The sequence below is a fragment of the Theropithecus gelada genome, chromosome 17 (genome assembly GCF_003255815.1).
Source record: "Theropithecus gelada isolate Dixy chromosome 17, Tgel_1.0, whole genome shotgun sequence".
Taxonomy (NCBI): domain Eukaryota; kingdom Metazoa; phylum Chordata; class Mammalia; order Primates; family Cercopithecidae; genus Theropithecus; species Theropithecus gelada.
The window spans coordinates 82,545,933-82,572,707 of NC_037685.1; the positions used below are offsets into that span (position 1 = coordinate 82,545,933).

Consider the following 26,775-nt stretch of genomic DNA (forward strand, 5'->3'; position numbering starts at 1 on the left):
GTACTAGACCTGATTCATGATTAGTACTCAGTATATATTTACCAAAACTAAGGAAAAGTAGTACTTCAGACTTTTAATACACAAAGATTTAAAAATATATCATGAATCCAGGTAAGAGTCAATTGAACTTTTGTAAATTTATAATACCTATTAGTACTTTAAGATTGAAAAAGGCGGCCAGGTGCAATGGCTGATGCCTGTAATCCCAGCACTTTGGGAGGCCGGGGTAGGTGGATCACCTGAGGTCAGGAGTTCAAGACCAGCCTGACCAACATGGTGAAACCCCGTCTCTACCAAAAGTGCAAAAATTAGCTGGGTGTGGTTGTGCATGTCTATAAGATTGGAAAAGGCTGTTTTTTTCCCCATATATTCACTACTGGGAAAGAACTATAGTAGAGCAAGGAAGACTTTTTTGTGAAGACATTTGTTTATTGATCAAAATAATAGAGTGCATCATGGTTGGGTTAAGTGGATTTATCCATAGGTCAGAGTTGGAGGAGAGAGAAGGGAAAAATGCAGAGTCCCCCCATAAGGAAGCCCTAAACATTTATTTATTTATTTTATTTTTTAATTTTATTTTTTTGAGATGGAGGCTTGCTCTGTTGCCCAGGCTGGAGTGCAGTGGCGCCATCGTGGCTCACTGCAACCTCCGCCTCCCAGGTTCAAGCGATTCTCCTGCCTCAGCCTCCCGAGTAGCTGGATTACAGGTGCCTGCCACCATGCCTGGCTACTTTTTTTTTTTTTTTTTTTTTTTCGTATTTTTAGTAGAGACGGGGTTTCACCATGTTGGCCAAGCTGGTCTTGAACTCCCGACCTTCAGTGATCCGCCCATCTTGGCCTCCCAAAGTCCTGAGATTACAGGCTTGAGCTACTGCACCCCCGCGGGAAGTCCTAAACCTTTTAAATGGCAAGAGTTGAGAGAGAAATTATGATGTGATCATCATTTTTCGTGCCAGCCTGTGAAGAACAGCAGCTTTGCGTAATTGAGAGAATTTCACAGAACAGCATGTATTTTGTCTCCTGTACTTTGAGACATAAATTAGATGTGATCAAATCCAGATCTAGTTAATACACTGTGCAAGGTGCTCTAAATGCCTGTAAGCCGTTTTCTTTGGCTTCCTGTCTTCTGTTTTCTAACTAGTGAAAACTTCACCAAACTTCTTCCATTTCACCTTTTGTCCTCCATGTCTGATTTCTTCTTCTCTCTGAGCATTCAGACAACTTCAGAAATAATCTCATGGTAAGGCTTAGGCTTTCGAGTCAAACTGCCAGAAGGAACTCCTGGTTCTTCTTCTCCATGGCTTGGGAACCACAGACAGGTGAGGGTCTCCACAGTACAGTTTCTCACTTCTAAAGGGAAAATGAAAACAGGATCTCTCTTCCTCCTAGTAGTTTTGTAAGGATTAAATGATATAAAGCAAATAAAGCACAATGTGTCTGAAAATAACAAATGCACAATATGTTATTAGTCCTTCTGCTACTATTATTTAATTTTTTCAACTAATGGAAGGAAAACTGACAGCTTTACTGTAACCATACCCTCATTCCCCATCTCTCTTCTGGTGTCCCTGTATCTCTGCAGTGCCAAAGTGTAATTCCCTTCTCAGATATGGAAGCACCTACATACACTTTAACCTGGCTTGACTCTCTTAATGGAAGCAATGCCCACCAGAAGTTTCATCATCTTTTTTTTCAACTTGCTGGGTGCACAACTTTATCTTCCCTTACATGTATCAGAAACGCCAACAATTGTCCGTTAGGTAATTGGTGGTATTTCTTGAAAGATTTTGGTTTTTGCTGAGTTTTGTTCGTTTTCAGGTCAATTAGTCTGTTAGCTTCAGCTACCTCTGTGACACACATTTATTTATACATGTACATTTACAGTTCACATGCTGGCACACACAGTCTGATTTGTAAACATGCTTTAGACTAAAAAATTCCTCATTTTACAATTTTCTTAGTTACCTTGGTCATGGTTAACTGGTTATTATCAAAATAGGCCTGTAGGCTATTATCAGCCCTCAGTTAACCTGGGAAGTGCCAGTTCTAGCAGAGAGGCAAAGAGGGAATTGACCTTGACCCATTGAGGCATGATGGAGAGCAGCCAGTCCTTGGGCTTCGTGATAAGAAAGGTCTTTTTAATGACAGAAAGCAGAATCACCGCAGCAATTACCCAGGGTCAGTTATGGAAAGTATTCACGAGATGCCACAAAGTATATTTACCTAAGGTTTTAATAAAGATAAAGGATACAGTACAGCGGGGGAAAGAAAACAAGGCAAACGTTCAGGAGGTCTGGGATATTCCAGGTCCTTTGTCATTTGACAGAATGCTCTTTGTCTTTGGATCATGATCCATCTAGATACATGTGAGTGAGATCACTTGACCTAGACAAATAGGTCAGTGGAACAGGATAGAGTCCAGAAAGAGACCCACATGTCTACGGTCACTTGATTTTTTACCAAAAAGCAAAGGCAACTCAGTGGAGAAAGTATAGTCTTTTCAACAAATGGTGCTGGAACAATTGGATACCCACATGTGAAAAAATGAACCCGATCCATACCTCATACCACATGCAAAAATGAATACAAAGCAGATCATAGACTGAAGTGTAAAACCTCAAATTATAAAACTTCTAGAAGAAACACCAGATAAAATATTTGTGGCTAGAATCTGCATTTTAACAAGATCCCTAGGTTATTCTTATGCACATTAAAATTTGAAAAGGACTGCCTGGCCCTGTAAGTTGTGTTAGTTTTGCAGGTGAAAACTGGGGATGGAGGAGGAACACTTGCTTCAGCAGGAGGCCAGCATGTGCAGGGACATAAAAGTATGATGAGTTAGGGAGGGGTTTCACTGAACAAGTTCATGCAAAAGGTTTTACCAGTGTGCAGTGAAATTTTTAAAAAAGGGAATAGGGCAGTGCAATGAGCATTTTATTTCTAGAATTAAGTGTCTTCGTGTTTTAAAATGATAAGATCATGTTTTTCTTCTTATAAAATGGAAGTGCTAGCAAATTATAGATTTTGTTTTCGTTTGAAATAATTTTTTTTTTTTTGGCAAATGAAAAGTTGGCAACCCCGTGTTTCACTCACTACCCTTTTAGTTGTTTTTGTTATTGTTTTTTTGACTTATGAAATCCAAATATTTGTCAGCTACCATGTTAGAGAACTAAGACTGTTACAGGAAAGAGGTCCCGATGCAGACCCCAAGAGAGGGTTCTTGGATCTCGTGCAAGAAAGAATTCAGGGTGAGTCCACAGTGCAAAGCAAAAGCAAGTTTATTAAGAAAGTAAAGTGGTGAAAGAATAACCACTCCATAGACAGAGTAGGGCATTCCTGAAAATAAGAGGAGGAACGCGTCCGCCCTAGGTACAGTGCTTGTATATATAGGATAAAAAAGATCATGGGGGAGATGTGCTCTGCTACAAGGATTTGTGATAAAGGATTGTCTTAATTGCTATATTTTGCAAGAACTGATATTATTCTCTTTAAAGCAAAATTAGGAATGCTTTTGTTCTCAAGATATTGGGATATTAGGACACTCCCAAGTCTGGGTCCGTTTAGTAAACATTATCAGTTTGTTCTCTTAACCGTGAACATCTAGAGGCTAGGAATACCTAACTTTCTGGGAATGCAGCCCAGCAGGTCCCAGCCTCATTTTCCTACCTTTACTGGAGCCTTTACTGGAGATGGAGTCACTCTGGTTTGAATGCCTCTGACAAGAGTAGTTTAGTAGAGGATGGGGCCAGCGTTGGGCAGCTAGGGTGGATAGGGCCAGAGAAGCAGACAGGTCAGATCCTGGAGGGCCTGGTAAACTATAGAGTTAAATATGGTCCTCAAATCTTTGAAGGTTCTGACATAATTAGATTTGGATTTTAGAAAGATGACTTCAGTGGCTGGGTGAAGAAGGGATCAGAGAAGGATGAAAAGGAATAAGGAAACCAGCTAGGATGCCCCTGGGGGTGGGGTATTAATGAGAGTGTGAACTAAGGCAGTACAGATAGTAGAGAAGACAGATTTAGTCACATTAAGGAGGTAGAATTTGACAGGGCTGAGCAACGTATTGGGTGGAAGAGATAACTTTATATTATTTAAATTATTCTCTGCGTTTAAATTTTGGTGAATTTAGTATTCCCAAATAAGTGCAAGTGAGTGCATTTCTTAAAACTCTTAAATGGATTGATTTAAATGACTCTAGAATGATTGAGCTTCCGTGCAGTGTAGTCCCTCAAAGACAGAAAGAAACTCATTAAAATGAGATCAGAGGGTTAATCCATTTGCACACAAAAGTACCCATTCATGAAAAGCTATGCTGTGTGAGTCAGAAAATACTGATTTCATTCATTTTATTACCTACATAACTCCTTGAGAGTATGGTGGCTAGTAAAAATATTAGGCGCTGCTAAGCTTTTTGGATTTTTATTTTTGCAGGGCTTAACTTGATACTGATGCATATTATGCAGAGCAATGATTTACATATTATGCTTCATTACAGAATGGCCTTTGGTGGAGGGACTATGTGGCTTGTCAGCCTTAACTCAAGCTCAAGATTCTTTTGAATTTCAGAATTTTTTTGCAGTTTGATAAATTCTTGAAGAAAATTTTAGAAAATAATTTAGTTGCAGCTATTGCTTCTACCCCACTTTCCCCGCAAAAACAAGGGCTAATAAACAGAAGGTTCTGTTTCTATGGCTTCTCTGTGCATTTAATGAGTTTCCATATATGCTTTTTTTATTGGCACAGTTTAAAATCAAGGGAGGTCAGGAATATAATGAATTGTCTCTGGCAAGAGACTTTTCTCCAACCGAAAATAAAGAAATTTTGCTATCGTGGGTTCATCTCCACTTTTGTACACCATGTACTTTGATGTATCAAGGAACATTGATGCACAATTCTATAGAAGCTTATGGGAAAGGCTCAATGTGGAAGAAAAGGTAATGTGATTTTGATTTATGGGATTTATTAACATTCATGAGTATACATTATGCATCACAAAAACCCACAGGAAGAAAGGTTGATTATGGGAGGAGGGGTTATCTGTATACTGTGGTTTTCCAAGATAACATGAGATTTTTTTCAGCCATTTATTCAAAATCATCACTTTATTCCAAGCAAAATTGTAAAGGGCAGTAGTTACTGTTGTTTGTTTATTTGACTTGGCAGAGGAAAGATATGTTATTGTCTTTTAGATTTTTTTGTGTTATACCTCCTTTGTATTCCTACAAAGCATGTCAGATGTATTTAAAGTTTGTGAGAAATGGTTAGTCTTATTTTTAAATATAGGCTGGATTATGAGGGCTTTTATTATTCCATCTGGAAACTCAGTACTTGCCTCTTTGTCATAAAGGAAAGTAGATGGATATTCGAAATAATGTAGGTTATGTAATGTGGAATCTGAATTATTTTATGCTATTTGGTGTTTTTCAGTAGTGAGGAGAATTTAATCTTCTAATGAAATACATTTAAGCACTGCAGAAGTAGGCATTTTCATCTACTCTGCTAACTTCAAAGACGCCCATATGCTATTATCTCCTTTCTCATTGACATATACTACCATAATATATATGGAGAATATTTGACATGAGAGCTTTTAAAAAATTTCTAGCAGGATTATTCTGATACTGTGTATCAGTTATTATTAGTTTTAACAATTGGGCAAATATGCTAGATAATTAGCCTCAGCTATTCAAATCTTTAAAAGCATAATTTATTCAAGGTGGTTCATTCATTTTAGAAGCACAGAATTTATTATCTAGAAATAAAGTGTTTTATCTGTGAACTTTTTATTAATACCAATAAAGGATATTAAATCAATTCAGATTGCTAAGTAAATGACAAAAGTGTTTAGTACTGCTTGAATTAATAATCACTACTATTTTTCTATTTACAATCTCTTTGTGCTCCCAGAAGAGGCTGTTATATATATTTATACAATTGTTGACATGAATCAAAAGCTGAAGATTTTTAAAAACAGTTTGTTCTGGGCAATTTCAAATATATACAACACACAAATATAGCAATATATCCATCACCCAGCTTTAGTTATCAACCTTTGTCAATCTTGTTTCGTGTTTCTACTCCTTCCACCCTTTGTTGAGTATGGATGTTGGGATTTGCTGTGAACAAATTTTAGATTATCCTTTTACCTGTTAATGCTACAGTACATATCTGTAAAGGATAATTGGTTCCACATACCCCAGTGCCTTTATCATACAGAAATAAAAGAATAAGCCGGGCGCAGTGACTCACACCTATAATCTCAGCACTTTAGGAGGCTTAGGCGGGTAGATTACCTGAGGTCAGGAGTTCAAGACCAGCCTGGCCAATATGGTAAAACCTGTCTCTACCAAAAATACAAAAAATTAGCTGGGCATGGTTGTGCGTACCTGCAGTCCCAGCTAGTCCTGAGTCTGAGGCAGGTGAATCGCTTGAACCTGGGAGGCGGAGGTTGCAGTGAGCTGAGATCACGCCATTGCACTCCAGCCTGGGCAACAAGAAACAAGAAGCCAAACAAATTCTGGACTTCTGAAACGAATGAACCACCTTGAATAAATTATGCTTTTAAAGATTTGAATAGCTGAGGCTATTTATCTAGCATATTTGCCCAATTATTTGGGCATATTTGTCAATTATTACCGACCCTTTCCCCATTTTCTTTCTCAAAAAAAAGGAAGAAACGAATAATAATTTCTTAATATCATTTAACATTTTCAAATTTTCCTAATTTGAACATATTTTTGCTCTTGATTTATTCAAACAAGTGGACAGTCAAAGCTCATGCACTTTATTTAAGGAAAATTTTGATGTGCCTTTCCCCACATTTTCCTATATAACATTTATCAAATCATTTAATTCCTCTACAGTCCTAGCTAGTACCTTCACACATCTGCTGGGGATGATTATATCTTTGTTCTGCTCACTGGGATGATTTCTAAAGGATAAAGAGAAAAAGACAGCACAGGCACAAGAGTTGGACTTTCTGTTTTCTGTTCTGCTCTATTTAATTTTGTTAGTGGAAGTTACTTTCTAAAACCACATTCTACCCAAGTTGGGTCCATCTTATTCATGGAGCATTTCTTTCTTTTTTTTTTTTTTTTATCTGAGATGGAGTCTCACTCTGTCGCCCAGGCTGGAGTGCAGTGGCATGATCTCGGCTCACTGCAAGCTCCGCACTCTGAGTTCGAGTGATTCTCCTGCCCTAGCCTCCCGAGTAGCTGGGATTATAGGTGCCTGCCACCGCGCCTGGCTAATTTTTTGTATTTTTAGTATAGACAGGGTTTCACCGTCTTGGCCAGGCTGGTCTTGAACTCCTGATCTCGTGATCACCTGCCTCGGCCTCCCAGAATGCTGGGATTACAGGCGTGAGCCACCGTGCCTGGCCTATTCATGGAGCATTTCTAGTCACCACTGAAATATAAGAGGTGGTATTGAAAAATGTGTTTGGCATGTTTCTTATGAGACTATAGCAAAGAAAAGTGGTTATAATCTAATGATGCATGATTGGATTCCTCTTTTCTCTGATGAGGTCTGCATGCATTCATAGAGAATATTTTGTCTCATGTTCCTGGATATCAGGAAAATGGGAGTGTAGTTGAGTTACAGTTATCATAATAATCTTATCATTTCATCTGGAAAAGGAAATAAATTTTGATCTGGTATTGAGCTAATTTCCTTGTCATTAGTTGTCTTCATTTTGGGACTGGCATTTCTCAAAATTTGTCTAAGAGTCTGAGATATTATCTCTCAATTATTGACCCTTTCCCCATTTTCTTAGTGGTCTTTCCAGTTATATATATCTTAGACCTTTTCATTCTAATCTTTTTTACCTTGTTTTTCATGTTCAACCTTTCACATTTTCCATATCTTTGTCTCTGTGAAGACCGTTTTCTATTAATAGATTGCTTTTCATTTATCTTACAGTTTATACATTCCTTCTTCACTTGTAGCTAATCTGATTTATTTGTCCATTAAGATTTTTATTTTATTTTATTTTATTTTATTTTATTTTATGTTTTGAGACAGAGTCTTGCTCTGTTGCCCAGGCTGGAGTGCAGTGGCATGATCTCGGCTCACTGCAACCTCCACCTCCTGGGCTCAAGTAATCCTCCCATCCCAGCCTCCAGAGTAGCTGGGACTACAGGTGGGCTCCACCACTCCTGGCTAATTTTATTATTTTTTGTGTGTTTTTGTAGAGATGGGATTTCACCATGTTGCCCAGGGTGATCTCGAACTCTTGAGCTCAAGTGATCCACCGTGGCCTCCCAATGTGCTATAATTAGAGACGTGAGCCACCGTGCCCAGCCAGAGATTTTTATTTCAATAATAACATTCTCAACCAGAATAACTTTTAAAGACCTGCTTCGTGATCAGCCCATGGGCATCTTTTTTTTTTTTTTGAGATGGAGGGAATCTTACTCTATCACCAGGCTGAAGTGCAGTGGCGCAATCTCAGCTTACTGCAACCTCCACCTCCCAGGTTCATGTGATTCTCCTGCCTCAGCCTTCTGAGTAGCTGGGACTACAAGTGCGTACCACCATGCCCAGCTAATTTTTGTATTTTTAGAGATGGGTTTCACCATGTTGGCCAGGATGGTCTCGATCTCTTGACCTTGTGATCCACTCACCTTGGCCTCCCAAAGTGCTGGGATTATAGGTGTGAGGCCCTGCGCCCAGCCATGTGGCCATCTGTAATTGCTGCACCGTTGGCAACTCTATGAACCCTACAGTTTTGGAGAGAGAGAGTCATTCTGCTATTTTCCTTTTTTTTTTTTAAATTGTTGTAAAATATATATAACATAAAGTGTACCATTTTAACTATTTGTAAGTGTTCAACTCAGTGTCATTAGGTATATTCACAATCTTGTGCAACCATCACCACTATCAATTTTTTCATCATCCCAAACAGAAATTCTGTATCCATTACACAATCACTCCCTGTTCCCCTTCCCCCAGGATCTGCTGCGTTTTTAAGATGGCTATCCTGGGAAGGCAGCAGTTAATCCATCTCAGATTCAGAACAGTAGCAGCCAGGGGCATCCTCTGAACCACTGCTCTTTCCAGTTACTATGTCATTATTTCTACTGAGCATTTTTCACATGCCTGCCACTGTAACTGACTGGAGGAATATAGTGGTGAGTAGGATGACACAGACCATGCCCTCCCACTGTGTATGGAGCCAAGAACAATATTTAAATCTATATTATTCCTCTAATGGTATCATCTCCATTTCTCCTGCAGGGTGGTATTGATGAACACTCTCATATTGTTGAATTGCTTAGGCTGCCAGTTCCGGGGTGGTACTCATGTTTCTCTTGCCTGTGAGGGACTCTGGCTGAAGAGCAGATGGCATGGCTGATGCTGATAACCAGGGCCCTGTCCAGCCTCCCTGATCTTCGGGCGCATTGCTGTTCCTGCTGCTTCCTTGTGGGTTCCTCCTCACCACTGCTTGGACAATGTTCATTTTTCTCTTTAATTTCCCTTTCTTTTTTTTTCCCTGTATTTATATGACCTTTTAAAAGCACTTCCTGTATGCTAAATACGGTATGTGATAAAAATGAAAGTATTGTAGGTACTTTAAAAAAATCAAAGATAAAAATGTTTGAATTTTTATTCAAATAAGGAATTATTGATTATTCAAGGAATTTCTTGTATTCCTTACAAGAAGGACTTGCTAACTAACATTGATTAATGTGATGTGTCCTAACACAGGCCTTTGCAAGGTACAGTGGGATTCTGGAGCTTAGTTTTGCCTGAGGAATTGCAAAGGCTTCATAGGGAAAGTGGAGATGTGTGTAACTCTGGGGAGAGACAGAGGGAGTCAGGGAAATATAAAACCCACAGCTATGCAAGGACAGGAAGTCGTGCTTAAGCATTAGTCAGTAAGAGTTAAATTACCGTGAAAACAAAAGCAAGTCTACAATGCAAGGGCACTATCTGCAGACACAAAATAGTGCTGTTTGTAAGAAAACTACTCAGAATGAAGACCTTGTGGCTCATCTTTTCCTTCCCTCTCTGAAGAGTCTTACTACTGACTAAGACAACCATTTCCAGGTATATTGTTTGTAATTTCTCACCTGGTATATATGGGTCCCATTAACCTCATGTTGAGACTTCATTTTATAGATTTTAAAAACGCTGAAAATGTTGTCACTTGACTGTGATTTTAAAAATTCTAAATTGTGAAGGTTTTCACAGCCTTTGGATTAAGAGAAATGACCCAACTGATAAAAACTCCAAGGGGAGATGGCTGGAATAAAGAATACACCTTGCTGATGCAAATGACTGCAAATGACCGGAATGGCGGTGTTTTTAAAGCAAGAGTGCCATTAGAAACCCAAGGTGTGATAATGTAAAATAGCCACACCTCTTCTCTGGCCGCTGACTGCTGAGTTGCTACAGCTGTGAGGAAAAAAAATCCAGGTGTATGATTCAGCAGTTATTTGGATCTGTGGTACCAAGGTCATTAACGTGAGAACTGAGCTCCTTGGCAAGAGGGGACCAGAGGCTGGACAATACTGGACAACACCCAGCTTGAGTCCCCGATTCTTGAAACCCCTGGCCACCTCAATTCACTTGCAATTTCCACACAGTAGCATCTGTCTATCACGGAGGAACCCTGGATACAAAAGATACACAGTGCATTGTGGAAGATTGGGTTTAGTTTATTTACTATATGTAGTTAGAATGCATTTGCTGGGAACCTCTCAGTTTGTTTTTATTACAAGTAACTAAAGAAATCTGATAATCATAGAGAAATCAACTTTTAAAAAATCTTTCAGCTATGTTTTCTAAGAATCTCTGCAACGTTTTCTGCATTTGAAGCGTGTTTTTTTTTTTTTCTCTCTCTCTTTAAACAAATGACTATAAAAACTACATCCTGTTGCTCAAAGTTTTTCTCTTAGTTTGCAGATCGCTGGGGGTTGCCTTCCTTCTGTTTGTATTGCTGTTGCAGGGTGTGATCTGTAGAAAAGTATTCCCTGGAAATTCAGGGTCTTCGAAACACAGTGGGCTTCACTTCTCCCAGCCCCTACCCCAAGTTACTTCAGTGGTGGCAAAAATAACAATTGTCCCCTGGGAAATGAAGCTCATTGCTATGGTAACTAATGAAGGTTGCATCATTCTAGGGCACATTTTTAAAAGCCTGATTTCAACATGGGTAGACGCCCCGTCTTATTTTATTCAGTAGCTTAGCAACCTGTGGTATACTGTTTGTTGCCACCCCCAGCCTTCCCTTTTCTCTCAGAAAAATGACCTATATAGATAGTATTTTATTGTAGGCACGTTTTCACTGTGAATATAGTTCAGCTCTTAGGTGTGCTTATGATGACCTTATTTTCTGGACAAAAATTCAGGACACATTTTGTGTCTGTAAGGTAAAGAAGGATTATTCTTCTGCCTCTCTGCTGGCGTTTTTCTCTTGACTACCCCTTAACTCTTGGTGTTTGTCTTTGTTGTTGGCCTTCTTTTCTTATTCTCTGGTAGCTACTCCTTATATGCTGATGTCTCCCAAATCTTAATTTTCAGCCCGGGTCTTACCCCTGAACTTCATGTAAACCGTTTTCTCTGCAACAGCCCTAACTGGATTTTCCCCACACTCAGTGTATTCAAGATGAACTCAACATTGACTTCCACAAAAATCACTTGTTAATGAATGATACCACCATTCATATGACACCCCACATCCAGCCAGCCCCCAATTCCTGATGCTTCTACTTCCTGACTGCTTTAAAATCTGTCATCCTCTCTCTTTTAGGCCTTCATCGTTTTTTACTTGGTTTGCGCCTACATCCTCCAAACTGGTTACTTCAGGGTAATCCCGCCTTTTCTAGGCTGCCCCCAAACAAAGAAAAACAAGCGTTGGTGGCCTTCTGCCTTTTCTTTGTCCAGGCCGGATTCTCACCACTCCCGCTCACCTTGCCTACCTGGGCGGCAGAGGCAATGCTCCTGCAGAACGTGCTCCTACACCCTCTCCACTTTCCTCTGCCAAATGCCTTTTCACCCTGCATTTCAGGCGCCATCATCTCTGAGAAGCTTTGTCTAGCCCTGCCTGAGCCCGGGCTCTGTAGTCAGAGTTAGATGCCCTCACGTGCTCCTATTACAGCATGGGCATCTCCATACCTTAGCTCTTATCTTGCTGTGTTGTAATGTTCTATGACCTGTCTCCCCCTGTGGACCGTGAGCTTCCTGACAATAGAGGTGGCACTTGTTTTTCTTTGTGGTTCCAGTGTGTTTCACATACTAGTACCAAGTAGGTGTTTGATAATGTTGGTCGAGTAAATTAATGAATCAACAAGTCAATGAATGAATGTATGTAAGTGCACTTGTGGGGCAGTGGGGGAGAATTCCTAACTTCTAGATTTTCATAGTCGTGGAAAATCCAAGTTGTTCCAGAAGCTGTTGTTCATTATCTGCATCACTATAAGCAGACTCCTAAAGATTGCTAGAATATAGCACAAAGGATATGTCTTTGCGGGCTAGGATGGTTAGGGGCATGAACCTGGTGTGGTGCTTCACCATATCCAGTTGGCCCTTCTTAACTGTGGGTTCTGCATCCATGGATTCAACCAAACTTGGATGGAAAATATTTGGGGGAAGTGGGGAGGAAGGTTGGTTGTATCTGCACTGAATATGTATAGACTTTTTTTCCTTGTCATTATTTCCCCAACAATGCAGTATAACAACTGTTTACATAGCATTTACATAGTGCTAGGTAATATAAGTAATTTAGAGATTAAAGCCTACGAGAGGATGTATGTAGGTCATATGCAAATACTGTGCCATTTTGTATTAGAGACTTGAGCATACAAAATCTGGGGGAGATCCTGGAACCAGTCCCCCATGGATATAGTCATGTGTCTCTTAACAGTGGGGATACATTCTGAGACATACGCCATTAGGCAATTCAGTCATTGTGTGATTGCCATAGCATGTACTAACACAAAACTATATGGTGTAGCCTACTACATACCTAGGCTGTATGATACATATAGCCTCTTACTCCTAGGGGACAGATTTGTATATCATGTAACTATACTGAATAATGTAGGCAACTGTAACACAAATGGTAAGTATGTGTGTATCTAAACATAGAAAGCATATGGTAAAAATATGGTATTAGAATCTTAGGGGGACCAGGTTCAGTGGCTCATGCCCGTAATCCCAGCGCTGTGGGAGGCCAAGGCGGGAGGATCACTTGAGGCCAGGAGTTCCATACCAGCTTGGGAAACATAGTGAGACCTCCGTCTCTCTAAAATTTTTTAAAAAATTAGCCATTTATGGTGGTGAGCATCTGTAGTTTAGCTACTTGGGATGCTGAGGTCGGAAGATCACTATTTGAGTTCAGTAGTTCAAGGTGACAGTGAGCTATGATCACATCACTGCCTTCCTGCCTGGGCAACAAAGTGAGACCCTGTCTCTATTAAAAAAAAAAAAAATTTATGGGACCACCATTTTATATGTGGTCCAATGTTGACTGAAACATTGTTATGTAGCCCGTGACTATATATGTATATGCATGTATACACACACACGCACACACACACATACACACACACGTCAGTTTAGCAACTGTGTCTGATAAAACTCTACTGCCAGCTTATGTGTGTCAGCACAGTTTAAAACAATAAAATACAAACTAAAAAATTGGGATCTCAAAAAGGGAATCAAAAACATATGATTCCCTGCTTAGTTGAACATGTGAGTCCCCCTCTGCGTGATCAGACTGGCTACTGTGCTGAGTGCTGTCCCTGAGGTCACACTTGTCTTAGTTGAGGTTGTAACTGAGGCAGGCACTGAATTTAGTCTGAGAGAGTTGGGGTGAGATGGGAGGCATGTGGGAATTCCCTGCCCATCAGTATTTCTTTAGGAAATAAGAGCTGGAGCTGTACAATTAAGGATTCATGGTTCTCTCCCATCATCTTACCCAGCACAATGTATAGACTTCTCAGTATCAACCTAGCTTCCTTGCTGCCATTTTGCACTACATGTCTGTCTAGGTGCAAATCAGAGGACTTCCTGACAGTGGACAAGTAGGTTGGGGTGGCCATGGCCATAGGGAGAGATTTTTGATTGATTCTTTTAATCTTTCACAAACAGTGAGCACCAGTTTTGGATCTGATATAGTGCTTGGCCTTGGGGCAGATATCAAGTATGGTAAAATGTGGCTCCTCCTCTGCTTGCATTTATAGCCCAGACAAGGAGCAAACCAGCACTGATCCTAGTAGAACTTTGATAAACACCACAATTTATCTAACATCTGCTTTAACCTTAAAGAAGCAATTTTGGGGTGAGGGGAGGGAATTTAGGATGGGTCAATAAGTACAGCAAACCACCATGGCACATGTATACCTATGTAACAAACCTGTACGTTCTGCACATGTATCCCGGAACTTAAAGTAAAATAAAAATAAAAGCAGTTTTGTTTTAGGTCTCAGCAATAGGGCTGATATTTAAAAGTAATTTTAACATGTTGAAATGTGATCAGCTATATCCAACATAGAATGAAATTATGCTGGCCGGGTGCGGTGGCTCAAGCCTGTAATCCCAGCACTTTGGGAGGCCGAGACGGGCGGATCACGAGGTCAGGAGATCGAGACCATCCTGGCTAACACGGTGAAACCCCGTCTCTACTAAAAAAATACAAAAAACTAGCCGGGCGAGGTGGCGGACGCCTGTAGTCCCAGCTACTCAGGAGGCTGAGGCAGGAGAATGGCGTAAACCCGGGAGGCGGAGCTTGCAGTGAGCCGAGATCCGGCCACTGCACTCCAGCCTGGGCGACAGAGCAAGACTCTGTCTCAAAAAAAAAAAAAAAAAAAAAAAGAATGAAATTATGCTGCTTTTAAATAGCTCAGGCCAGGCATAGTGGCTCACGCCTGTAATCTCAGCACTTTGGGAGGCCAAGGCAGGTGGATTGCTTGAGGTCAGAGGTTCAAGACCAGTCTGGCCACTATGGTGAAACCCTGTCTCTACTAAAAATACAAAAATTACCTGGGTGTGGTGGCATGCACCTGTAATCCCAGCTACTCGGGAGGCTGAGGCAGGAGAATCACTTGAACCTGGGAGATGGAGGTTACAGTGATCCAATGTCATGCCATTGCACTCCAACCTGGGCAACAGAGTGAGACTTGGTCTCAAAAAATAACAAATAAAAATAAATAGCCCAGTTGCTGAACTACTTGAGACCCACTATGGGCTACCTCATCTTGGTATTTTTTAGATGAGCATTGTCTGTCTCCCAGTGTTGGTTTATGCCTTGTGCTGGGAGCTTGGGAGAGAGGAAGAGGCAGGGAGAGAAGAAAACAGCACGTGCAAGATGGACTGTGCAATGCATTTGGCCCTGTCCTGTTCCTGCGAACTCAGGGCTTTGTGTGGGGGAGGTGAAAGGACACTTTATCTGCGTTTCAGCGGTCGGACATTTTTCCCCCCCAATACCCTGACCTCTGCTGGCTTAATATGACTCTTAATCACAGTTGTCATTTTCTGAAAATTTTCTTCAGGGAAAAATGTTTTTTGTGTTGCTCTTAAAATATAATTTTCAGAAAAATTAAAACTTACTTCTAAGGCTTTGTATAGTAAAATTTACATTTATTTAGGAAATTCCTAACCATCCAAATAGCACTTTTGATCTCTAAGATGCAGAACCTTTTTTTTCTTTTTAAAACTGCTCTTGTACCTGGAGAGAGAAGAGAACAGATATTTTTATATACTGTACTTTTATTTTTAGGTGTAAAGAGTTGATGTAAGGAGGGCAGTACGTTTAGTGAAGAGAGCTCTATTTAATAGGGTATTGTAAAGATTAAATATATATGTAAAGTGTTTTGGGGGCTGTAATTTCTTTAGAAATGTTTGTTATTAGAAACACAAATGGTTTCTGTTTGCTGATCTTGCACCTTGTAACTTTGCTTAATTTATTTAATTAGCTTTAGTCGTTTTTTTCTTGAGTGGATTATTTAGGATTTTCTGAAAGTAGAATTATGTCATCTTCCAATAAAATAGTTTTACATCTCCCTTTCCAGTGCGGATGCCTTTTATTTCTTTTATTTGCCTAATTACTCTGACTGGGACTTCCAATAATGTTGAATAACAGTGATGAAATTGAGCATCCTTATTTCTGATTTTAGGGAGTATGTTTTCACTTTTTATTGAGTATGATGTTAAGTGTGGATTTTTCATGAATATCCTTTATTAGGTTAAGGAAATTTTCTTCTATTCCCAGTATGCTATGTTTTTTTTTCACGAAAGATTGTTGAATTTTGTCAAAGGCATTTTCTGTGTCTATTGGGGGTGTGTGTGTGTGTGTGTGCGTGCACGCGCGCGCGCATTCATGCTATTAATGTGCCATATCACATTGATTGATTTTCTTATATTGAACTACGCTTGCATTTCTGGGATAAATGACACTCGGTCATGGTATATAATCCTTTTAATGTGCTGTTGAACTTGGCTTACTAGTATTTTGTTGTGGAATTTTGAATCTCTCTTCATGAAGTTTTAAGTCTGTAGTTTTCTTGTGTTATCTTTGTCCAGCTTTCATAGAATGTGTTATAAAGTATTTTCTCCTCTTCTATTTTTCTGAAGTTTGAATAGGATTGTTGTGCATTCTCCTTTAAATGTTTGATTGACCTCACCAGTGAAGCCGTCTGGCTTTGCACTTTTCTTTGTTGAGAAGTTTTTGATTATTGATTCAATCTCTACTTGTAATAGATTTGTTGAGATTATCCATTTCTTCTTGAGTCAGTACTGGTAGATTGTGTGTTTCTAGGAATTTGTTTATTTAATCTAGATTATCTAATTGGCTAGCATATGAAATTTTCTCGTATAATCCTTTAAATTTCTGTTCTGCTAAAGGTTTGTTACTTTTGCTGATCTTTTCAAGGAACTGACTTTTTGTTTCATTGATTCTCTATCTTTCTCTATCTTTTTTTTTTTTTTTCTGCTCTAATCTTTGTTATTTCCTTCCTTTGCTGGCTTTCGGTTTAGTTTGCTTTTCCTTAAGGTATAAAATTAGGTTATTGATTTGTGATCTTCTTTTTTAATATAGGCATTTACAGCTATACATTTCTTCCTGAGTACTGCTTTCACAGCCCCTAATACATTTTAATGTGTTGTGCTTTTGTTTTCATTCATCTGTAAGTATTTTCTAATTTTCTTAGTAACTTCTTCCCCAGTTTTTTTTTGTTCCTGATTTTAGCCTCATTCCCTTATAGTTGGGGAAGATCCTTTGTATGATTTCAATCTTAAAATTTATTAAGGATTGTTTTACAGCCTAACAGCTGATCAATCCTAGAGCATGTTCCATGTGTACTTCAGAAAAACATGTATGTTCTGTTGTTGTTGGTTGGAGTGTTGTTTATATATCATTAGATCTAGTTGGTTTGTAGTGTTGTTCAAGTCTTCTGTTTCCTTATATGTGTGAATGTTCTTTTATTGCAAGTGAAAGTCTTCAATTATTGTGGAACTCTCTCTTTCTCCCTTCAATTCTGTCAGTGCTTATTATTTTTTTTTTTTTATTTTTGTTGAGATGGAGTCTGGCTGTCACCCAGGCTGGAGTGCAGTGGCGCGATCTAGGCTTTGCCTCCCGGGTTCACACCGTTCTCCTGCCTCAGCGTCCCAAGTAGCTGGGACTACAGGTGCCTGCCATCAAGCCCACCTAATTTTTCTATTTTTAGTAGAGACAGGGTTTCACTGTGTTAGCCAGGATGGTCTCCGTCTCCTGACCTTGTGATCCACCCGCCTCAGCCTCCCAAAGTGCTGGGATTACAGGCGTGAGCCACTGTGCCCGGTTACTTTTCATATATTAATATTTTGGGGGCTCTATTCTTTGGAGTATATGTATTTGTAATTATTATTTTTTTGATGAATTGACCCTTGTGTCAAAACATAGTGTCCTTGTCTCTTGTAATAAACTTTGACTCAAAATCCATTTTATCTGTTATTAGTATACCCACCTAGCTCTCTTTTGGTTACTATTTGAATAGAATGTCTTTTTTATTGTTTCGTTTTCAACCTATTTGTGTCTTTGGGTTTAAAGTGAGTCTCATTTAAGTAGCAAAAAGTTAGACCGTATTTTTTTAAAATCCATTCTGCCAGTCTCTGTTTTTCAATTTGTGAGTTTAATCCATTTATATTGAAAGTGATTACTGATAAGGAAAGACTTCTGCCATTTCGCTGTTTTTTTTTTGTATTAAATCTCTTTGTTTTTTGTTTCTCAATTTCTCCACTATTGCCTTCCTTTATGTTTGAATTTCTCCACTATTCTTTTACGTTTGAATTTCTCACTATTGCCTTCTTTTTTTTTCTCATGTACCATTTTGATTCCCTTATTTTTCTCTTCTGTATGCCTAAATTTATATAATCTAGTTTGAATTGATATCAATTCATTTTTACTAGTGTACATTAACTCTGCTCCTAGTTAGCTCTGTTCCCACCCCTTTTGTTGCCCATTTACATAGATAGACTTAAAATTCTTGTTTTATGCATATGTCTTTTAATCCATTTAGGAAACAGAAAGAGGAGTTATAAACAAAACATACAGTGATACTTGCTTTTATATTTACTTGTGTAGTGACCTTTACCAGTAATCTTTAATTCTTGTATGGCTTCAGGTTACCATCTAGTGTCCTGTCGTTTCAGCCTGAAAAACTCCTTTTAACATTTCTTGTAAGGAAAATCTACTAGTAATGAATTTCATTCACTTTTGTTTATCTGAGAATGTCTTAATTTTCCCTGCATTTGGAAGGATAGTGTAGCTAGATAGAGAATTCATCTGTCATTCCATATTGCAGATGTTGGTACACTTGATGATGTCCCATAGGTCTCTTATGCTCTGTTTGTTAATCTTTTTTCTTTTTACTTTCTCCTCCTCAGACTGGGAAATTTCAATTGTCCCATCTTCAGGTTTGCTGGCTTTTCTGACTCTCAAACCTGCTGTTGAACCTCATTATGGAATTTTTCATTTCAGCTATTGTACTTTTCAGTTCCAGAATTTCGCTTTGATTCTGTTTTGAAATTTCTATCTCTTTATTGATATTCCCCATTCTTTCATACAAACCTTGCCCAAATTTCTTTTGTTCTTTATCTATTTAAAACTGTTAAAGTCTTGGTATAATAAGCCTGTTTTAGTTTCTTCATGGATGGTTTCTGTCAATTTCTTTTTTTTTTCTGTGAATTTCTGTCAATTTTCTGTAAAATTTTGTCAGTTTATTTGTTTTTCTTTTTCTTTTTCTTTGTATACTTTGCAACTTTTGTTAAGAACTGGACATTTTGAATATTATAATGCAGTAATTCTGGAAGTCATATAATTCTCCTTCTCCAGAGGTTGCTGTTCTTACTTGTTGAGTGCTGTAATGATCCATTTGTTTAGTGACTTTTCCAAACTATTTTGGCAAAGACTATATTCTTTGTTGTATGTGATCACTGAGGTCTCTGTTCTGTTATGTCTGTCAGCCAGTGATTTCCTTAAATGCCTGCATCCGACAAGGATAAAAAAGTTTCTGTCTCTAATTTCTTTTGAGAGACACTGCTTGGGAAGCCCTTCAGCCCTAAGGGTTTGAAACAATAGCCAGCCTTTGCTCCAATGTCTCAGTGAATTTCCAGGCAAATCAAAACACCTCCTACAAATTGTGGAGGACGATGTTCACTTCCTGGTACAAGCAGGCCACTCAAGGAATATGAGCTACAGTCTCCATGGCTGCCTGCCATAGGGATGGGGCTGACAGTTCTTGCCAGCTTAGTAGTTGATTTAGTGGAGGGACTGATTTTAGAGTGTCTTACTCCACTATCTTCTGTTACTCTGGTATTGATTCTTATTGAGGTAATAATCTCAATATAACAATGTTGTATTAACATGTACTATAAAAAGAACTTGTTTAAGAGAAGAGTGAATGCTGATACGCATATCGCTGTATTAGTATGTGTATGCATAGATTTAATTCTTATAGGTTATTTACCATTGTATCTATTCACTTCACAAATTAATATAATTGACCAAAAAGACTGAATTTTGCATGTATATGTAGTGGTGCCACTACATATCATTACATCGTAACTTCTGGCTGTGCAGAGAAAATGTTCTTTATTATATCTGTAGTTGGTTTAGTCTTTTTCCTACTACTTATTTATTTATTTATTTTTAAATTAATTTGTTGTTTTTGAGACAGAGTCTTGCTCTGTCACCCAGGCTGGAATGTAATAGCTCCATCTCAGCTCAGTGCAACCTCCGCCTCCCAGGTTCAAGTGATTCTCCTGCCTTAACCTCCCGAGTAGCTGGGATTATAGGCATCCACCACCACATCCTGCTAATTTTTGCATTTTTAGTAGAGACGGGGTTTTGTCATGTTGGCCAGGCTGGTTTCGAACTCCTGACCTGAGGTGATCCGCCCACCTTGGCCTCCCAAGGTGCTGGGATTACAGGCATGAGCCACTGGGCCCGGCCTACTTATTTATAGAAGACCTCTTGATTAGCTGGAGTGGCGCAGGTGGCAGATATCCAATATAATTTAAAACTCAGTCCAGTGTCTTTAGGAAGTATCCAGCTCTCTCTGAGATAAAAGTGCTCACTTTCTCACTCTGCTTTTAACCCTGGGATGGCTTAAGCGTGTGGGGTGAGATGTGTGACCTATGATCCCCTGGCAGTGGGACACTGACTTTTTCCAACTGTTTGATGTTCACTATCTCCTCTGGTCTCCGGAATAATACCTTTCAACCGCCTACTTGTGTTTGCCTTGCTGGCATATGCTGATGATGCTATGGCTAGTATAATTCATGGTCAGGCCTTTCTGTTTGGTCAGAACCTCATGATACTTCCCAGCTAGTTGAGTCTTTGGCGCCTGCTCTCTGACTTCTCCTGGGTGTCTGCATTGTCTCTCTACAGCTGCTGGCCTGGAACTTCATGTGCAGCCTTTGGTGCAGTATCACTCTGTTCCACAGCAAGCCCCACGGACACCACTAGCTCAGAAAATCTGCCTCAGAGCTTATAATTACTTGAGCATATTTGGAAAAACTCCCTTGAGACAATGGCTTGGCTTACAAGACCATGGACTGTATAATCCTCTTCATGTCAGATACTGCATATTTTTTCATTTGATCTCTTTGTAGTCCCTTCACTAATAAAACCAAATAGTTCCCCAGTCAGATGAATGCTTCCAGCCGTCAAGGGCAAAGGTCAGATGCTTGGAAAGGCAAAACAACAAGAATGAAAATAATAATTTCCAAACACTATCATGATTACACACGTGTGGCACATTTAAAGAGTTATATGTAATTCTAAATTTGTAGAAGCCTCAAGTTTAAGGAATATAGAATCTTTAGACAGGTATATATGGTGTTCATTTATATGTATTTATGGTTAAGATACATATGTATGTTAAGATATTCTCTCTCTCTCTTAATTTTTTTTAAGACGGAGTTTCTCTCTGTCACCCAGGCTGGAGTCCAGTGGTGTGATCTTGACTCACTGCAACCTCCACCTCCCAGGTTCAAGTGATTCTCCTGCCTCAGCCTCCCGAGTAGCTGGGATCACAGGCACACACCACTACTAACAGCTAATTTTTTTATTTTCAGTAGAGACAAGGTTTCACCATGTTGGCCAGGCTGGTCTCGAACTCCTGACCTCAAGTGATCCTCCTGCCTCGGCCTCTCAAAGTGCTGGGACAGGCGTGAGCCACCGCGCCTGGCCTCTCTCTATATATAATGTTAAGAGGTTTATTTTCTATGTATCAGCATTTTCCCATGGCTAAGAATAATGTGATTTCATGCACATATTTTCTTCTGTTGTAGGACAGTTCGTGTTTGGTTAAAGAGAGACAGTGGACAGTATTGGCCAAGCATATACCATGCAATGCCTTGTAAGTATCCAAATCTCTGTCTTGAAAAACCAGACATATATCCTAACTCCCCTTCCTTCCCAGATTGCCTTCTCTGTGTTTTCTTCTTAAGTGGAGAAGACTGAGGTTGGGATTCTCATTATAATGAAAAGTACCATATTAAATCATTTTAAATTTTCTAAGGCTTTCACTATGTAAAGTAAGAAAATTGTTCTGAAATTGACTCTATATTCATAGCTTCTGAATAAGATTAATGGAAGAAGGACTACAGCACATAGGCTTTCTGATTACAGCAGTCTCCCTCTCTTTTCCAACTTTTTGTTCAGCTATTTTATGAAGTATGTCCTTAGGCAATTCAGAATTTTGTCCAGTGATTACATTTGTGAAGTAAATTTGTCCTTGCCTTATTGTTATATCATTTATTCAAATTCAAGACATTCAGCATTGAGCATTCAGTTCTCAAAAGGATTTGCTTAGGATTGAAACATTCTAATTAGAAGTTGATTTCATTTCCCCAAGATCGTATCTGGGAATTATGTCCTTGCACTGATAAATAATGAATCTTCCAAGTGCACTTTTAAAAGAAAAGATATGTGTGATTCTTAGATTATTCCACTGGCAGAAGTTCCCCCACAGCTGAAGAAGAGCTGGCCCCCCAAAATAGGAATTTTCTTTTCAATCTAGTCTTTTGTCTTTAAAATTAATGAAGTTTGGGCATCCTATCCCATGTTTATTTTAGTGTAAAATAATTATTTAAATTTAATATTACTTGTATTAAACATTTCCCTTACTTCCCTCCCTTCAAACCTTAATTAAAATTGACATTGTAGAAAAATCCCCCAGGTTTGTTGTTTGGACTCCTATACCTTCTGGCTTGCTGCAGTGTACACCTCATCTCTTGATATAAGTATCCCAGTTTCAGAAGCACATGCTGAAATAAATTCATGCTAAATTGTAGATTTGCTTAAAATTCTGCTTCTGGCAAAAGGATATTGTAATAACTCAAACAACAATTTTGCTTGTTATAAACAAATGACTATTAATGATATAATAATTTTAAATTATTTTCAAATTATCTTTGAGGCTTTGCATGTCTTTAGAATTTTGTAGTAAATAGATGATAACAACCAAGCTGAACAAAGTATTCAACCCTTTTGTGGGAAGAAAAAACTTCTTGTAATTCTGAATACTATATCCTTCCTTTACCTGTTTTGCTTCTAGAAGATATTGTTGTACATTACGGGATCAAGCTGAACTTTCTTTTTAAGCCATGGCAGTGATGAGTGTTTAGATAAATGGAAAAGTAGAGAATTCTGTAGGATTTTTTTCTTGTTTTTTGTTTGTTTGTTTGTTTGTTTTTGAGATGCAGTCTCCCTCTGTTGCCTAGGCTGGAGTGCAGTAGTGAGATCTTGGCTCACTGCAAACTCCGCCTCCCGATTCAAATGATTCTCCTCCCTCAGCCTCCCAGGTAGCTGAGACTACTGGCACATGCCACCACACCCAGCTAATTTTTGTATTTTTAGTAGAGATGGGGTTTCACCATGTTGGCCAGGCTGGTCTCGAACTCCTAACCTCAGGTAATCCACCCGCCTTGGCCTCCCAAAGTGCTGGGATTACAGGCGTGAGCCACCGCGTCTAGCCTTTTTTCCTCTTTTTTTAAATGATATAACCAGTCTTTTTTCTGGTCTTGCTTCTTCATCAAACCTGCCACAGTATCTAACTGTAAGAGATAAGGGAGGGCTGTATGTAATCCAGCAAGTTGAAGTTGGCCTCAGAGATCAATAGCTCACATGACTCTGCAAATAGGAAAGGCTGACCTGGGCACAATGATGGGGATTTGGGGATGGCAAGCAAGGAATCTTCTTGAGATAAGCATTAATAGGAGCTTCATGAAGGCACAGGATCCTAAGCAATTGCTAACTCATTCTCTTCCCCCTATACAAATATATACACATTTTGGTGTCGTCCTGTAATGCTCTCTTTATTTGGATATCAGTGAGATACAGAGAAGCTTTTAGTTGTGTTTTCATCATTTATTAAGCTATATGCAAGAATGACTAAAGGTCACTATAGCTCTTACACCTGGCATAGGTGCTCAGTAAATACTTATTGAAGGATTTGGTCTGATAATAAAGATGTGTTTCCCTGAGAGGATTATCATCCAGTTTCCTTACGACTGAACATGAACTTTGAGAAAGAGGACCTTGTGATTATTTGTATACTTTGCCTTTGGTGTTCTACTAAATGAGTTAAGAAGGGATTACTTTGCTATTCAAAGTATGATCTGTGGGCCAGTAGCATCAGCATCACCTGAGAACTTATTAGAAATGCAGTCTTGGGTTCTATCCCAGAGCTACTCAATCAAAATTTGCATTTAACAAAATCCCTAGATAAGCTGGGCGGGTTAGATCATGTCCGTAATCCCAGTGTTTTGGGAGGCCAAGGCAGGAGGATTTTTTGAGGCCAGGAGTTCAAGACCAGCCCGGACAATATAGCAAGATGCCACCTCTCTCTCTTCCTGTCTCCAAAAAAACCCAAACAAACCCAAACCCTAGATAATTTGAATATACTTTAAGGTTTGAAAACATTGTCTTGTGACATTATAGCAAACATGTTGATGATCTATGTACATGTTTATATGAACACATGTAAAGCCACACATATATAGTGTTGATTGGTAACTATATGGATGTAAGCATACATGCTAGTCAATCAAATGTTTACTGTGCATCTACTGTGTACAGGCCACAAATCTAGATGCCAGGGATTTGCAGACAAACAAGATGTATATGGTCAAGATGATTTCAGTAATCTTTTGAATGGATTGAAAAGATTACTGCTGTGTAGAGGTGAAAAAGAAACTTATCTTCATCACAATTGGTTAGAAATTGGCTTTGGTGTTTCTAGGAATCTTATGCATTCAGATGACATAGTAATTGACCTGGGCAAAAATTTAAGATTTGTTTAACTTGAGAGAGGCAGAATCCTTATTGCATAAGGAAATAAGCTACATTTCAATCAGTTAGAGAACATGAAATAGATTTGAGTTTCCAAGGAATTGTTTTGTAGTCCTTCCTATTGAAAGCTGTTTTGTTGAGAGGTTACTCAGTATTATTTGTAAATAATGGTTATGTGATACTGGTTTCAGAATAGGTGAAAATGCACAATATATTCAGAGGCTATAAAATAAATATCACAAAGCAAATATTACCGTATTTTGTGTTTATTCTACTACATAATAAGTAGCATTCCAAGTATACAAGAATTTATTCTTGTGCATGTATTAAAATGACTTATTTGTTAATTTTGTCCATTAAAATACCTTTTTTTTTTTTTTTTTTCCTGAGACGGAGTCTCTCTCTGTCGCCAGGCTGGAGTGCAGTGGTGCATTCCTGGCTCACTGCAACCTCTGGCGCCCTGGTTCAAGTGATTCTCCTGCCTCAGTCTCCCGAGTAGCTAGGATTACAGGCATATGCCACCATGTCCAGCTAATTTTTGTATTTTTAGTAGAGCCAGGGTTTCACCATGTTGGCCAGGATGGTCTCGATCTCCTGACCTCGTGATCCGCCCGCTTCAGCCTCCCAAAGTGCTGGGATTACAGGCGTGAGCCACTGTGCCCGGCCTAAAATACCTTTTAAATACAGTGTTGTGATCCAGGTAAAAGAGTAAATGCATTATAGCTTTGAGAAGAATTTGAAGTTTAATGAAAGGAAGGAAGTGGGAAGGCATTGCATGAGAAAGAATAAATAGTGAAGGCCAAGTTTGATGACAGGAAACCAACTTGAAAGGCAGTGTGATGAGGCTGAGTGATCTTGGGGGAGTTGCAGACAAGAGAAAGAAGAGCAGACGCATCGTGGTCAAAAACACAAGCACTGCTATGGGGATGTGGGATGCTTCCTATCCAGTCTTTTCTGAGAAGCTCCTCCTCCGTAGAAGGGAGCCAGGAAAAACCAAGCTTGCCTGGTTAAGGCTATTTGTCCCTGGGCCAATCTGATTTTCCCAGGAATTTAGAATTTGGAGGCAGAAATGCTAGTCTCAGCCTGGGCAGGGCCTTTTTACTGGGAACATATAAACCTAAGAGCTGTGAGGTGTTTGTGTGCATGGAGAAAGAGGAAAAAAGCTGATCTGCAGGGAAGGAAGAATGTCTGGCTCCTGATGAAGAGAAAGCCCAAGCAAGTGATGCACAAGATTTTCCTCATCCTCCTAATCCCCTGAGAATCCTGGCTCTGTTCTGCCTATTTGAGCTCAAAAGATACCCCTCTCTCTTACTGGATATGCCCATTTGTTCCTAAATTCACCTGAGCAGATTTCTATTCCTTGTAACTGCAAGTATTTGACTAAGCCCGGGCCTCATTGTACACCTCCTAATTCCTACTCTTTCAGTTTTTCCTGGATCTCTGTGATCTTTAATGAGAAAGGACTGAGTCATGGCCCTGTTGGTGACACAGTAGAGTTAAGCTTAACATAGCCTGGGAAAGGTGAGGGCATGTAAAGAAGGAAAGCAGAAAGTAGTATTTGATCTTGTTTAATTTTTTTGGATAGTTCATTCAACAAATGTTAAGTGTTTCTTCCACATCCAACATTGTACGATGTACTAAGGATGTAGTAGTTAAATATGGCAGAGGGTTCCTGTCTTTGTGGTGTTTACAGTCTGGTGGGGAAGGCAGACATTAAATGAATACCAACCATCATGTGTGGTGAGCGTTGTAATGTGGAAAGCAGGCGTAATGGGGACACGGTCACAAAGTCTGCCTATGGAAAGTTCATTTTAAACCCTACTCTCTATAGAGAATGTGGGGATGACTGCTGACTTGTTTCGTAGTTTGCTATAAGCTAGCTGATTTTTATGGATGAATGAGACATCAGAGCTTTTCCTTATCAAATATTCTTTCAAAAAAGAATACGTGTATCTTATGTAGTAGCTGCACATTGCCTGTGACAGTATCAACTTACA

The 26,775-nt window shown here is 39.2% G+C and overlaps 1 protein-coding gene across 1 annotated transcript in view; it reads left to right on the forward strand.

Annotated features, from left to right (window-relative positions):
- The window catches only part of WDFY2 (WD repeat and FYVE domain containing 2), a 186,055-nt gene that overhangs the window by 52,607 nt on the left and 106,673 nt on the right, over positions 1-26,775 (forward strand). Inside the window, exon 2 of the mRNA XM_025364419.1 lies at positions 21,775-21,842. Within this exon, the coding sequence (XP_025220204.1) occupies positions 21,775-21,842 (68 nt within the window). The remainder of the gene's footprint in view (positions 1-21,774; positions 21,843-26,775) is intronic.